The following is a 14349-nucleotide window of genomic DNA, read 5'->3' on the forward strand; positions in this document are numbered from 1 at the left end:
TAGCCAATCATGTTGATAGATACAAATAAAATCAGGACAGGGAAGTAGCAAACACAGACAGTGGGAAAATAGCACAGTAAAAGTACAGTTACAGCACTTAAAATATACTTAAGTAAAAGTATACAATTTTTAAACTACTTAAAGTAATTTGTTACTTTACACCCCTGCTGCTGAGTAGAACTTAATCAGTAGCACCTGTGGCAGGTTGAACTTCCTCAACTGGCAAAGGAAGTAAAACCTCTGCTAGACCTTTTTCAAGTCTATGTGGGCCTCCTACTTCAGGTCCTGTGTGATGGTAATGCCCAGGAACCTGAATGACTCCACTGCTGCCACAGTGCTGTTCAGAATGGTTGTTTTGATTGCACCAGATGGCCAGCTGTTCAACCTCCCTTCTACGTACAGACTCACCGTCATCTTGGATGAGGCCAATTACTAGTGTCTTCTGCAAACTTCAAGAGCTTGACAGAGGGGTCCTTGGTGGTGCAGTCATTTGTATACAGGGAGAAGAGTAGTGGGGAGAGCACTCATCCCTGGTAGGTACCAGTGCTGATTATACATGTGCTGGAGGGGAATTTCCCCATTCTCACTAGCTGCAGCCTGTCAAAAATCTTGTGATCCACTGACAGATGGAGCCGGGAACAGAGAGCTGGGTTAATTTAGTCCATAGGAGTGCGGGTTGATGGTATTAAAGCTGAACTGAAATCAACAAATAGTATCCTTGCATAAGACCCTGGTTTGTCTAAATGTTGAATTATGTAATGCAGTCCCATTTTGACTGCATCATCCACAGACCTGATTGCTTTATAAGCACATTTAAGGGGATCCAGAAAGGGTTCAGTGATGTCCTTTAGGTGGGCCTACACCAGTCTCTCAAATGACTTCATGACCACAGATGTCAGAGCGAAGGGTTTGGAGTCATTTAGTCCTTTGATCTTGGGTTTCTTTGGGACAGGGATGATTGTGGAGCATTTGAAGTTGCAGGTAGCTTCACACTGCTCCAGTGATCTGTTGAAAATCTGTGTGAAGATGGGGGCCAGCTGGTCAGCACAGGATTTTATTCAAGTGGTTGAAACACAATCTGGGCCCTGTGCTTTCTTGTCTACTGTTTCCGGTAAATGCAATCAGGTTGTATGCCAGTTGTTGATTCCCTACAGTGTTGGGGGATGGTGTCTTGAAGTTAGTAAAGTCTTTCAGGACTCTCCACACTGATGCAGGATTGTTAGCTGAAAACTGTTTTTTCAGCTTTTCATAATAGTCTTTTAGCCACTCTAATCTCTTTTGTCAGTCTGTTTTTGGCTTGATTGTACAAGATTTTATCCCCACTTCTGTAAGCATCCTCTTTGGCCTGACAAAGCTGCCTGAGTTTTGATCTGATCAGGCAGCTGTTCACGCACGAATATGGAGGAATTTAGACACAAACAAGAATTCATGAGGAAAACTCCCACGGCAAGTAGAAAGGCTTACAGTTTATTAAGAGCGCCTCTAAATTAGGACAGCACATCTTCAGTGTTGTTACATTTGTACACCAACATTCGCTGACATAAAATCGCATTTCACCGCCTCTCGTTTTCCCCGTTATCTCCGCAATGTGATCCACTCTGAACAGCTGGAAGCCCGGTAGATGTAATGCGCTGTCCTGAATGGCTTCACTCGGGTTCAGCCAGGTTTTCATGAAGCACAATGCAGCAGAATTAGCGAAGTCCTTATTTTTGCAGGTGAGGAAGTAATTCGTCCATTTTGTTAGGGAATGTAAAAGGTTGTGTTCTGCCAGATATTCAGCAGCTCGTCTCTGGTAAAACAGACCGGAAATAAATGATTAAACACAGGCCAAACAAACAAAAACAGTAAAAGAACTGGATAGCTCCATACCGAGGCGGCCATCTGCGGCGCCATCTTAGATGTATATTCGGTTATATTGACAAGACTTATTAAAGCAGTTTATGAATTGGTCTGTTGTAGAAAGTTAATATAATTGTATATATTTAGGTTGACATGTCAAGCAGTGAATACAATGTGACCTGCTATATTTTATCAAACTATTTTAAACAATATTTTCAGATAGTTTCTTGTATAATTATTACGCATGTAGTTTTTATGATCCCATATTAAATGAGAGGCTAATTTAATTAGAAAAATCTGTCACACTGCAGGACTATTTAAGAAAACTGCAGTAAAGTTAAAAGGTGATTAAAAATTGTGGAAAATGTACGCTAAAAGAAATGGTGACCAGTTACAGCATCTGAAATATACACTTTCGCGTTTAAAGAGGTTTTCTGAATTAGGGCTCTTTCTAAGCTCACTATCTTGACCTTTCCTGAGCTACAAGTGAGCAATAAATGGACTGTATGCAATGAATTGGAAGAATAGAAATATGAACAGACTTCTTTTACTGTACTTTTACAGACAGCTTGAATGTAAATGAGCCTTTACGCTAGTGAAAACAACTAATCTTCATATGATTTCTCTCAAAGGTTGGAGATGGAGGCCTTTAATCACAGAGTCAACACTTATATTGACTCATGGATGGGACTCAGGGGTAAGACCAATACTCCTTGACTTTTAACAAGCCTTTAATAGTCATTCTTGCTGACCTGGCTAACTCTTTTTGATGTGAACTTTTTTTTGATCAAGCACTGCATGTTTACTGAGTGAGATTTGGACTTGATTTTTATTGCTAAAACAATATTGATGCACTGTGGCAAAATCGCTTACTAATCATTAAAACTTTGTTTCCATGACGATGAGAAACCTGATAACCAATTTAATTACAATAGAGTCATGTTTACACACATGCAAACATTTATTTGTCATGTTTACGTGTGTCTTCTAATGTCCATTGTATGTGCCTTACTGTAACTGCGATTTTTGCTTTAAAAAAATAAATGAGGGATGAGTTGAAAATATTTTTTGTGGTAATTATGCCACAAATGCTGTTGATTGGGCTTAACGTGTATTGAAACTGGAATATTCCTTTAATGCGCAAAATTGCTACATAGTTTGGCAACCACGAACAGTCTTTAGTTAGGCTGATTTACTAGATTATTTGCGGGAAGGATTAATTAAACTATTAATATTCTTTCATCATATATATATGTTGCATATGAGTGATGATGATTCAGCTCCGTCATTTTCAGATGCACGGGTTCGGGGTTGGCTACTTTTGGATGACTTCATTCCTACTCTTGCCTTAACTTTTACATATCTTCTGATTGTGTGGATGGGACCAAAATACATGAAAAACAGACAGCCTTACTCATGCAGAGCTCTGCTAGTGCCGTATAACCTTGGCCTGACGCTGCTGTCTTTCTACATGTTCTATGAGGTAGGATTGCTAAAGTTGCTTGCAGGGACTCACTTTTGTAAACATGACTGTTAAGATGTGCATATATTTATGAAGTGTTTTGACAAACATCATTACATACTTGAGACTTTAGCAACCCATGCATATCTCAGTACATATCTATCATAAATGGATCTACAAAATGGCCAGAAATGATATCAAAGCATTTTAAAGACAATTAGAAAGTAGTAGAGTTGTATATATTGTGTTATATTTTGTAAAATGTTTCATATATCAATGAGATTATAGAACCAAATTTATTAGTTTATCGTTGAGATTTTATGAGACACAAATAGCTGTCAAACACAAGCTGAGCTACACATAACACATAATCTACACAAGCTACACATACTGTATGGATTATCTCAGGCACCTATTGAGCTTAGATGCTTACACTTACAGAATTTTCGTTGTACTCGTAAATGTGTTACACTTGCTATAGTTTACTTCCATTTTGTTACTTCATCAAATGGCAATTTCAAATATAAATCAAATCAAGCCAATCACTGAAATGAGTGAAAACCCCGGCATTATGCACTCCCCTACCCTCCCTTCCTGGAAGGGGGGCATTGTCCTTTCAGCCTTGCCTGCCGGCAGGTCTTCCCCATCATTCTGGAGCCCTGGGAGAGATGAGGGGTGGAAAGGGGAGAGGGAAAGAGCGAGGCGGGGCTACAGAGAGAGGAGAGAGAGATAAACTTGTTCGCCGGCTCCCAGATGCACTGTCTCCCGGTCCTCAACAGCTCTTTCACCCTCTGGCGGATGACAGCTCACTACTCCCACTTTTCATCAAATGGCAGAGGTTTCTCCGGCTCTCGCTGGCCAGCAGCGACTCCTCCGTCCCAAGCAGATGGCCGCGGCTTCTCCCCTGGTGGATGGCAGCGGCGAGGACTCCGCGACATCCCTCCTCCCTCCTGGGTTTCGGCATCACTGTAACAGTTCAAGGACGGGCAAGAAGGAGGCGGGAACTGGCTGAACAGTCAACGTAAAATGTAATCAGAAACTTAACTTAAAACAAACATAAACACAGACACACGTGCAACGTGGTCACGTGCATCTCTCTCCCTATATATGGTCTCATAGGTGAAAATGGATATCAGAGCTAAAACCAAGCCATGAGGTCAAGGGAACTGCCTGCAGAGCTCAAAAACAGGATTGTGTCGAGGCACAGATCTGGGGAAGGCTACAAAGCATTTCAGCGGCATTGAAGGTTCCCAAGTGCACAGTGGCCTCCATAATTCTTAAATGGAAAAAGTTTGGAACAACTAGGACTTTTTCTAGAGCTGGCCGTCCGGCCAAACTGAGCAATCAGGGAGAGACCTTGCTAAGAGAGGTGACCAAGATCCCGATGGTCACTCTGGTTGAGCTCCAGGGATTATGTGTGGAGATGGTAGAAACTTGCAGAAGGACAACTATAAATGCAACACTCCACCAATCTGGGCTTTATGGCAGAGTGGCCAGACGCAAAAAAGCACCTAAAAGACTCTCAGACTGTGAGAAACAAGATACTCTGGTCTGATGAAATGAAGATTGAAATGATTGGCCTCAATTCAAAGCGTCGTGCCTGGAGGAAACCAGGCACCACTCATCAACTGTGCAATACCATCCCAAAGGTGATGCATGGTGGGGATAGCATCATGCTGTGGGTATTTTTTCAGCGGCAGGTACTGGGGGACTGGTCTGGGTGAAAACCTGGTCCAGAGCACTCAGGATCTCAGACTGGGCCGAAGGTTCATCTTCCAACAGGACAATGACCCTAGGCACACAGCCAAGACAATGCAAGATTGGCTTAGTGACAACTCTGTGAATGTCCTTGAATGGCCCAGCCAGAGCCCGGACTTGAACCTAATCGAACACCTCTGGAGAGACCTGAAAATGGCTGTCCACTGACAGTCCCCATCCAGCCTGACAGAGCTTGAGAGGATATGCAGAGAAGAATGGCAGAAAATCCTCAAATCCAGCTGTGCAAAGCTTGTCACATCATATCCAAAAAGACTTGAGACTGTAATTGCTGCCAAAGGTGCTTCAACTAAGTACTGAGTTAAGGGTCTGAATACTTATGTCTATGTGATATTTCAGTTTTTTATTTTTGATAAATTTGCAAAGTTATAAAAAATCAGTTTTGTTTTGTCGTTATGGGGGTATGGAGTGGAGATTGATGTGAAAAAATAATATTTTAAGTTTTTAGCATAAGGCTGCAACATAACAAAATAGCACTGTATATATATTTCTTGCATTTCATTTTTTAGAGTTACACTATTTATAAGAGAAAGGTTGAGGAAAACTAAAGAGGCAGGAGCATAACTTAAAAAAATTGATAAGGTAAAGGGGTGGAATAAAGTTCTGGGTCACAAAGAATATTCACACAAAGATTCTATACAAGTTAAACTCAATCGACAGCATTGGTATCATAATACTGATTGAAAAGCAAAAATCTGTGTTCCAGTGAGACACTTACAATGGAAGTGAATGGGGGGGCTAATCCGTAAACGTTAAAATACTCACTGCTTCAAAAGTATAGCCAAAAGACATAAAGGATTTGGGTTTAAACATGATTTTAGTGTAATAAAATTGCTTACTAATATTTTCTGTGTAAACTTGGAGCCAATTTTACAACTTTGTTACCATGACGATGTAATGTCAACAAACCCTAAAACGACAGTAAAAATGACCAATTAAACAACTTTACAGCTCAAACAATACATGAGTTTTAATAAAAGAATTCACGTAAGTGCTTTTTAAAATTATAAACATCACATGCTGCCTTTAAACCCTCCAAAGGTGGGCCCCATTCACTTCCATTGTAAGTGCCTCACTGTCACCTCCATTTTTGCGAGTTTAAATACATTTTTGTGGTAATCAGCATTATGCCACAAATGCTGTCGATTGAGCTTAACATGTATTGAACCCGGAATATTCCTTTAAGGGTTAAAGGGTTCATATCATGAGGAATGACATTTTCAAAACTCCCTTCCAAGTTCAAAAAGAGCACTTTTTGAAAAACACAGAAAACTTTATTGACATTATAAATGGACCTTGGAAAAAAAATTAATAACAAAAAACAAGTAAGTTTTAACTCATTTAAACCACTTTAAATACAATACATACATTCTTATGAATGTGTACCTTTATTTTGTAATAGGTTCTAAAAACGGTTTAAGGAATGAAAATGAAAACTGCAAAACAAACACATTTTTTTGCAGAACGTAACCGACAATAGGAACAAAGTGATTTTCAATTGATCGAGAGTGAAAACTTTATTTTTAAATGTTGATAACTGATTAATTTACATTCTAATATATATACATATTTTCATGAAACTAAAGGCTAAAGGGTTTATCACAGTACATTTCTGGAACTACACCACTTCATATTGCCTGAAAAAATGAAACATGTTCTTTGATCCTGAAGGAAACTGATGCACACACATTTGTTTGCCTAAATGTTCATTTTGGATGTCACATTCTGTTAATGAAGAGCTTTTTAATAACTATGTATAATTAAACTCACCAGCTTACCAGATACAATGAAAATATTATTAGAAATAAAAAGTATATTTCTCAGTTGTTTCCATGTCTTCACTGAATTATTGTTAGAGATGATGCATTCATACAGATTTGGTGCTGCCGCGTTTTACTGAAAAACAGATCTGTAATTAAAATTATACTCCGTTATCTAACTGTATGTTTCTTTGGATTTCTATGCTGATAAATCTACCACACAGGAAAAAAAATAATGCTCATTTTCACTTTATTTTGAGCTTGTTTTTCCACACCAGGCTGCTTATTTCTTTTGCAAGATCTGGCAACACTACAACTGGTATTTCGCCCCTTTGCGCAGATGTCATGTTAAAAAAAACGTTATTAACCATTCTTTTATTCTGTTCTAACCTGTTACGATTTGGAAAAGAGGCTTCAGAATTTTTGAACCAAAATGAAAATTTTTTTTGTTTTGTTTTTAGTTACTGTTTTCTAACATTATATATATATTCACTCAGGACATGCAAAACATTATAGATACATTTAGGGCAGGTTATTTGTGGTGGGCACTTGCTCTTGTTGGTATTGCTGTGACCACAGTGCAGTGTCTAGTGCCCATGTGGGATTTGACAAGCTCATTATCTCAGCTAACACTGCCACTGAAATTATTATTTTTATTTTTTTCATCCTGTAATTTTGTAGTGTTTTTCTTTTTTTTTTTAATGTCCCCATGCACTCCAACCTGTTTTTTTTCCTTCATTGTAAGATGTTACACAATCTAGATTTGATTTTAGATTTGAATGTACCTTGATGCTGACTTTTGTTTTTTTTTTTCTAACAATTTTACTGCTCAGTTTTGATGGTGGACTATTTGATGATTCACAGAGCACCTGAGAGTTCAGAGTCCTCTCTTGCCTACTTTGAACTCTCTTTACTATCTGCATTGCAAAACTGTCTGGCTTTCCAAATATAATGAACTTTAAATCCAGGATAAGCACATATGTGTGAGTTACAAGTTATCTTTAATCAGAGCTGTTTCTTACCTCAATCCTGTTCAATAAAATGAAAATGTTATTGCAATTGCATTACAGAAAGAGACATTATAAATGTCCATCACCTTTAGTAACAGTTTTTTTGGAACGACTAGGACAACAAGGAGTTTGGAACAACCAGGACTTTTTCTAGCGCTGGCCACCCGGCCAAACTGAGCAGTCGGGGTAGAAGGGCCTTGCTAATGTGATGAAGAACCTGATGGTCACTCTGGTAGCATCATGCTGTGGGGTTGTTTTTCAGCTGCAGGGACTGGTTGACTGGTCAGGGTTAAAGGAAAGCTTAACGCAGCAAAGTACAGAGATATTCTTAATGAAAACCTGGTCCAGAGCACTCAGGACCTCAGACTGGGCCGAAGGTTCACCTTCCAACAGGACAATGACCCTAGGCACACAGCCAAGACAACACAAGATTGGCTTTGTCACAACTCTGTAAATGTCCTTGAGTGGCCCAGCCAGAGCCCGGACTTGAACCCAAGTTATAAAACATTTTTTTTTTTTTTGCTTCGTCATTACGGGGGTACGGAGTGTAGATTGATGTGGAAAAAAAATATTTAACATAAGAACATAAAAAATGCAACATAAAAAATGTTTAAAGGCAGAAATCTTCTTTGCTACTGTTGGAACCTCCGTTCCCCGATGGAGGGAACAAGACATTGTGTCGATGTAGTGACACTAGGGGTTGCACTTTGGAGCCCCAAACACCTTTGATATTTAAGAAACGGCCAAGGGGAATTGGCAAGTGGAATTTGCATGCTACTGCCTTAGACATAAAGGTATAAAAGGAGACGGCTTGCAACCACTCATTCAGGTTTGTGCTGAGGAGCCGAGACCGAGTCCCGGCCATTTCATTGGGTAGTTCAGTGTTGTGGCAGGAGGGACACAATGTCTGGTTCTCTCTATCAGGGAACGGAGGTTACAACAGTAAACAAGACGTTCCCTATCTGTCACTCACTCGACGTTGTCGATGTCACTAGGTAATAGGCAGGCCACCGCGTGCCTAGTAACAAGTGCACACAGCCCCATCGAACCTTCCTATCGCCCCACATAGTCCCTTCTACCCAGGGGGGCAAGACGTACTTCCAATGAGAGTAGGCCGCATCAGTTGCTTCAACCTTTTATCTTCTTTAAAAAAAATGGAGTAAAGAAGAAAAAAAAGAAAGGAGTTCCTGCGGTAGGTCCTACCTGTAAAGGAGTAGCACTACAAGTGCAGCGACTGGTGAAAGAGCAGAACTCTGCCCAAGGGAAGACACAGGTTTACCATTAGGGAAACCGTACTGTGGAAAATACCTCATATGGGGATACCGACAGGGAACCACCACATATGGAGCCCCTATCCCAAGTACAAGGGCTGACCTGACAGGGCATACTTCATGAGTACTGGGCCTGGCATCCAATTCCTCCTTCAAATTCACCTGCCGCAGGGTGCTGGGGGAGAAAGGACATCCAGGGTTCGCTAGTCCCAGGAACTCGCGTGTATGAAAAAGCGCACGTTATTCCCTCTGGTAGGGGAAAGGCTCTAAGTGCAAGCGGTACACCCAGCCATCTGCCCACATACTTACCTGTTCATACCTGCTAACACAAGACGAAACTGTAAAATTTTGCGACGGTATTGGGTGTCGCCCAGCCTGCTGCTGTACAGATTTCTGTTAGAGAGGCGCCGCCAGGGCCCAGGAGGATGCCACACTCCTAGTGGAGTGTGCTCGTACTCCCAGGGGGGATGGCGCAGCCTGGGCCTGGTATGCCAAAGTGATGGCATCCACAATCCAGTGGCAATCCTCTGTTTTGAGACAGCCTTCCCCTTCTGCTGTCCCCCAAAACAGACTAAGAGCTGCTCCGAGTGTCTAAAGCTCTCGGTGCGGTCCAAGTAAGCACACAATGCACGAACCGGACACCGTAATGACAAGGCAGGGTCTGCCTTCTCCCGGGACAGCGCTTGTAAGTTCACCACTTGATCCCTAATAGGGGTAGTGGGAACCTTGGGCACATAGCTCGGCCGAGGTCTCAGGATCACGTGAGAGTATTCCGGACCGAACTCTAGGCACATATCACTGACAGAGAATGCCTGCAGGTCCCCAACACTCTTGATGGAATTGAGCGCAGTCAGGAGCGCCATCTTCAGTGAGAGGGCCTTTAGCTCGACTGACTCAAACAGGGCTCACCAATTAACGAACAGACGCCACTCCAAGGCATACAGCTGCCTCATAGGAGAGCTCTGCCCATCTAGGGACTCGAGTCTGAAGCCAGTGCTGAAGCGGTCTCATATGCATCAACCCGAGCAGCGTAACTGCCGCCAAGGACGCCATATGTCGCAAAATGGCCGACACAGCAGCAGTGCTTGAGTGAGGCTCTTCAATTCTCAGTCTGCAAAATGCGCTAATTAATGAATCCTCGTGCATATCTACCTTATGATAAGCTTGGAGAGTTATTAGAGGTATCAAACCTCTTTTCTTTTTTCTTTTTTGAGAACTGTTAGACGGACACCGTTTGTTCAGTTGATTATTTCACCTGTGATCCGTCATGGAACAAAACGCGACCAACACATTTATTTTGAAAGCTCTCCAACAACTTAAGCAAGAGATGTTCATATATTTTGACCCGAAACTTGACAACCTGCAAATAGCTGCAAATGCATTGCAGTCTTCCCTTAAAACTCTCGGGGACCAAGTAGGAGAGCTTGAATTTAGAGTCAGTTCAAACCAGGGTAACATAACTGATCTAGAGCAACGCGTTGAGACGCTGGAGAAGCAAAATACACTACTACTGCAGAAAGTCGAGGACGCCGAAAATCGGAGCAGAGCCCTAAATCTTCGCTTCATTCACATTCCTGAGCGAGCTGAAGGTACAGATACAATCGGCTTTATTGAACATCTACTCACTCATCTCTTCGGCGAAGACAACTTTTCTACTCCACCGGTAATCGAGCGCGCTCATCGCATTTCTGGAGCCTCTTCCCAACCGAACTCCAAACCAGGTTCAAGAACCATTCTGGTAAAGTTTATTCACTTTCGAGACAAACTTAAGATTCTTAGCCTTGCTCGGGAGAAAAAGGAGCTGAGGTACCTAGGCTCTAGAGTCTTCATTTATCCAGACTTCAGCCATGGCTTGACGCAGAAACGCCGCCTGTTTGATCCGGTAAAAAAGAAACTACGCGAGATGGGGATTCGTTATGCGTTGTTGTACCCTGCTACTCTCAGGATTCACATCGGTGAAGTAGCCCACCTCTGCAACTCTCCAGACGAATCGGAGGTGCTTATTCGGGATGTCTTGATGAAATCTCCATAGTGTGGGTCTGTCCTGAATTGCACTTCACTTCTTATTTTGTTGTCTGTAGCTCTTATTCTGTATTCAATTTCTGAATCTTTGTTTATCGTAAATGATTGTGCTTCGGTAATTATATTGATTATTGTATTTACTATTTCCTGGATTGCATTACTTGTTGACTGAGATTTGAATTTTTTTTTTTTTTCTCTTCTTTCGTTTAGTCTATCTATTAATGTTTTTGTTATTTGTTTTGATAGAATGTATATGTGGTTGTGTGTGTGTGTGTGTGTGTTGGCTCCCATGGTGCTCACCCCCCTTGGTTTCTATTTTTCACTATGTACTTACATGATTTCTTTATTAGTCTACACCGTATTATAATTTATCTATAAGTATTGGTAAAGGTCTTTATATTATACACCTGAACATTAGAAGCCTACTTCCTAAAATTGATCAATTACGAGCGTGGTTATCCTATAATAATCCAAGTATTATTACATTATCCGAAACTTGGCTTACCAGCAACATTTCTGACACTGATATCAGTATAGACAACTATAAATTATTTAGATCTGACAGAGGATCAAGGGGAGGTGGAGTAGCCACTTATGTACTATCTCATTTAAATTCTCAACTTATGGTTCCTATTGAGATTCCAGTACTTTTGAGGGTCTGTTCATTAAAATTACTCTGCATGAAAATAAGCAAATTATTATTGGAAATATTTACAGACTGCCTACCTCTCTGAAAGTGGAATCATTTAAAAATATTATTTCTACTGTTTCTTCCTTAGTTTCTAATAAAGAAATGATACTTATGGGTGACTTTAATATTAATTGGCTTCATTCATCTACATTTACTGAAAGAAATATGATTAATAGTTTAAATTTGACACAATTTATAGCTGAGCCCACAAGATTGACTCCTACCTCTAAATCTCTTTTGGATTGGGCCTTAGTTTCTCACCCTGAACGAATAATTAAATCTGGGGTTTTACCAGACAGCTTTAGTGATCACCACATGATCTATTGCGTTTGGAAAATTTCGAAGCAACGTTTCCCTCCCAAATTTATTAAGATACGGCAAATCAAATTCTTTAATAGTGACAAATTTATTAACGATTTGCTTCAAATTAACTGGTACAGGCTTAATCTAATTCCATTTATTGATGATGCATGGCATTTTGTATATACTGAGCTCTTGAATGTCATAAATAAGCATGCTCCTTGGACTATTGTTAAAGTTAAAGGTAGTCACTTGCCGTGGGTAAATGGTGACCTTATTAATCTCTTTAAACAGAGGGATAGGGCTTGGCATAAGTGTAGACGTACAAAACACACTGCTGACTGGGAAGAATATAAACGATTAAGAAACAATTGTACCATGCAAACAAGAAACTCCAAATCCAGTTACTTTAGAAATTGTCTATCGAATGATTTCAAAAACCCACAAAGATTCTGGAAACAGGTTAATAATTTACTTGGGAAATCAGGGCGGACTACAACCAATTTAAATTTGAATAATGAAATTATAGATGATCCAGTAACCATTGCAAATGCTTTTAGTTTACATTTTTCTTCAGCACCACAAGTTCAGACTCATACTTTTAAACTAGATTTGGCTCTCTGTCCCCATACCGGTAGTTCCTTTTCATTTACAGAGATCAGTCCAGCAGATGTGCAAAAGGTTATAAGTGAACTGTCATCTACCAGTGGAGCTGGACTAGATGGCATTGAGAACAAGTTTATTAAAATTGGTTCTCATGTACTAGCAGCGCCATTGGCCTTACTTTTTAATTTATCGTTTTCATCTTGTACGATTCCTTTGGCCTGGAAATGTGCTAAAGTTATTCCACTTCATAAAGGTGGCAGTTCTGATAATATTAATAACTATAGACCCATTTCAATCATCAACAGTGTTGTAAAAGTTTTTGAGAAAATAATTTTCATCCAACTATCGAATTATTTAGCTAATAATGATCTATTATCTCAATGCCAATCTGGATTCAGAAAACATTTTTCCACCACTACAGCCCTTCTTAAATTTACTAATGATGTGTTCTTGAGTTTTGATAATCGTATGTGTACAGGTGCATTATTTTTAGATCTTACTAAAGCTTTTGACTTAGTTGATCATTATTTACTTCTAGACAAATTGTACTCTCTTGGTTTGTCTACCTCTTCTTTGCTTTGGTTTAATTCTTATTTACATAATCGTCGCCAGTGTGTGTCCTTTGGGGGCAGTTTGTCTCACTCTACAGGTATTGATAGAGGAATTCCTCAAGGCTCCTCTTTGGGGCCTTTATTATTTTCAATATTTATCAATGATCTTCTGCGTAGCTGCACTGGATGTAATATTCAACTTTATGCTGATGACACGGTTATTTATTGTTCCAAACCTAATATTTGTGACATCAGCACCACATTACAAAATGGTTTTGATTCAGTTCAGAGGTGGCTATTGTTTAATAAGCTTCTACTTAACAAATCAAAATCATTTTCAATGCTTTTAAAACGAAACAGAATTCTTCTCTAGAAAACTCACTAAATATTATATCTTTGGATCAAACTCCTATAAAACATACTAGCCAGGTTAAGTATCTTGGCCTTTGGCTTGACTCTGATCTTTCTTTCAGCACTCAGGTGCATAATATAACTAATAAGCTCAACTGCTCACTTAGAATTTTATATCAATCAATTAACTGTTTTAACTATCATGTCAGAAAAGAATTGTTTCTCAACTTCTATTGCCAATCTTGGATTATGCTGACATTGTATACCAAAACACTACTGCTTCCTGTCTTCAGTCTCTTAATACAGTTTACAATAGCCTGTGTAGATTTATACTCCGCTGCCCCTACAGAACACACCATTGTGAAATGTACCATCAATTGTCCTGGCTGACCTTATCAAATAGAAGGCGCTTTCATTGGTTACAGTTTATTTTTAAATGCATTTATATGAATTACCCTGTTTATTTAAAACAGTATTTAATTCCATTTAGGTCATCTCATAACTTGCGTCATAATACCCAAATTTATTTTTACACTCCTCAGATCAATAAAGAAATAGGTAGATATGCATTTCAATATAAAGCACCGTATGATTCGAATAAACTTCCAATTTCAATTCGGTTTTTAACTTCTTTTCCAACATTTAAAAATCATTTAGTTCAACATCTTCAGAATACGTGTGATTGCTTTTGATTAGTATATATATATATA

General features: G+C 39.7%; 1 protein-coding gene across 1 annotated transcript in view; it reads left to right on the forward strand.

Annotated features, from left to right (window-relative positions):
• The window catches only part of elovl5 (ELOVL fatty acid elongase 5), a 41244-nt gene that overhangs the window by 5109 nt on the left and 21786 nt on the right, over positions 1 to 14349 (forward strand). The window contains exons 2-3 of the mRNA XM_052089695.1: positions 2472 to 2536; positions 3135 to 3322. Coding sequence (XP_051945655.1) covers positions 2479 to 2536; positions 3135 to 3322 — 246 coding nt within the window. The 5' untranslated portion in view covers positions 2472 to 2478. The remainder of the gene's footprint in view (positions 1 to 2471; positions 2537 to 3134; positions 3323 to 14349) is intronic.

The sequence above is a fragment of the Xyrauchen texanus genome, chromosome 24, assembly GCF_025860055.1.
Source record: "Xyrauchen texanus isolate HMW12.3.18 chromosome 24, RBS_HiC_50CHRs, whole genome shotgun sequence".
NCBI classification, from domain to species: domain Eukaryota; kingdom Metazoa; phylum Chordata; class Actinopteri; order Cypriniformes; family Catostomidae; genus Xyrauchen; species Xyrauchen texanus.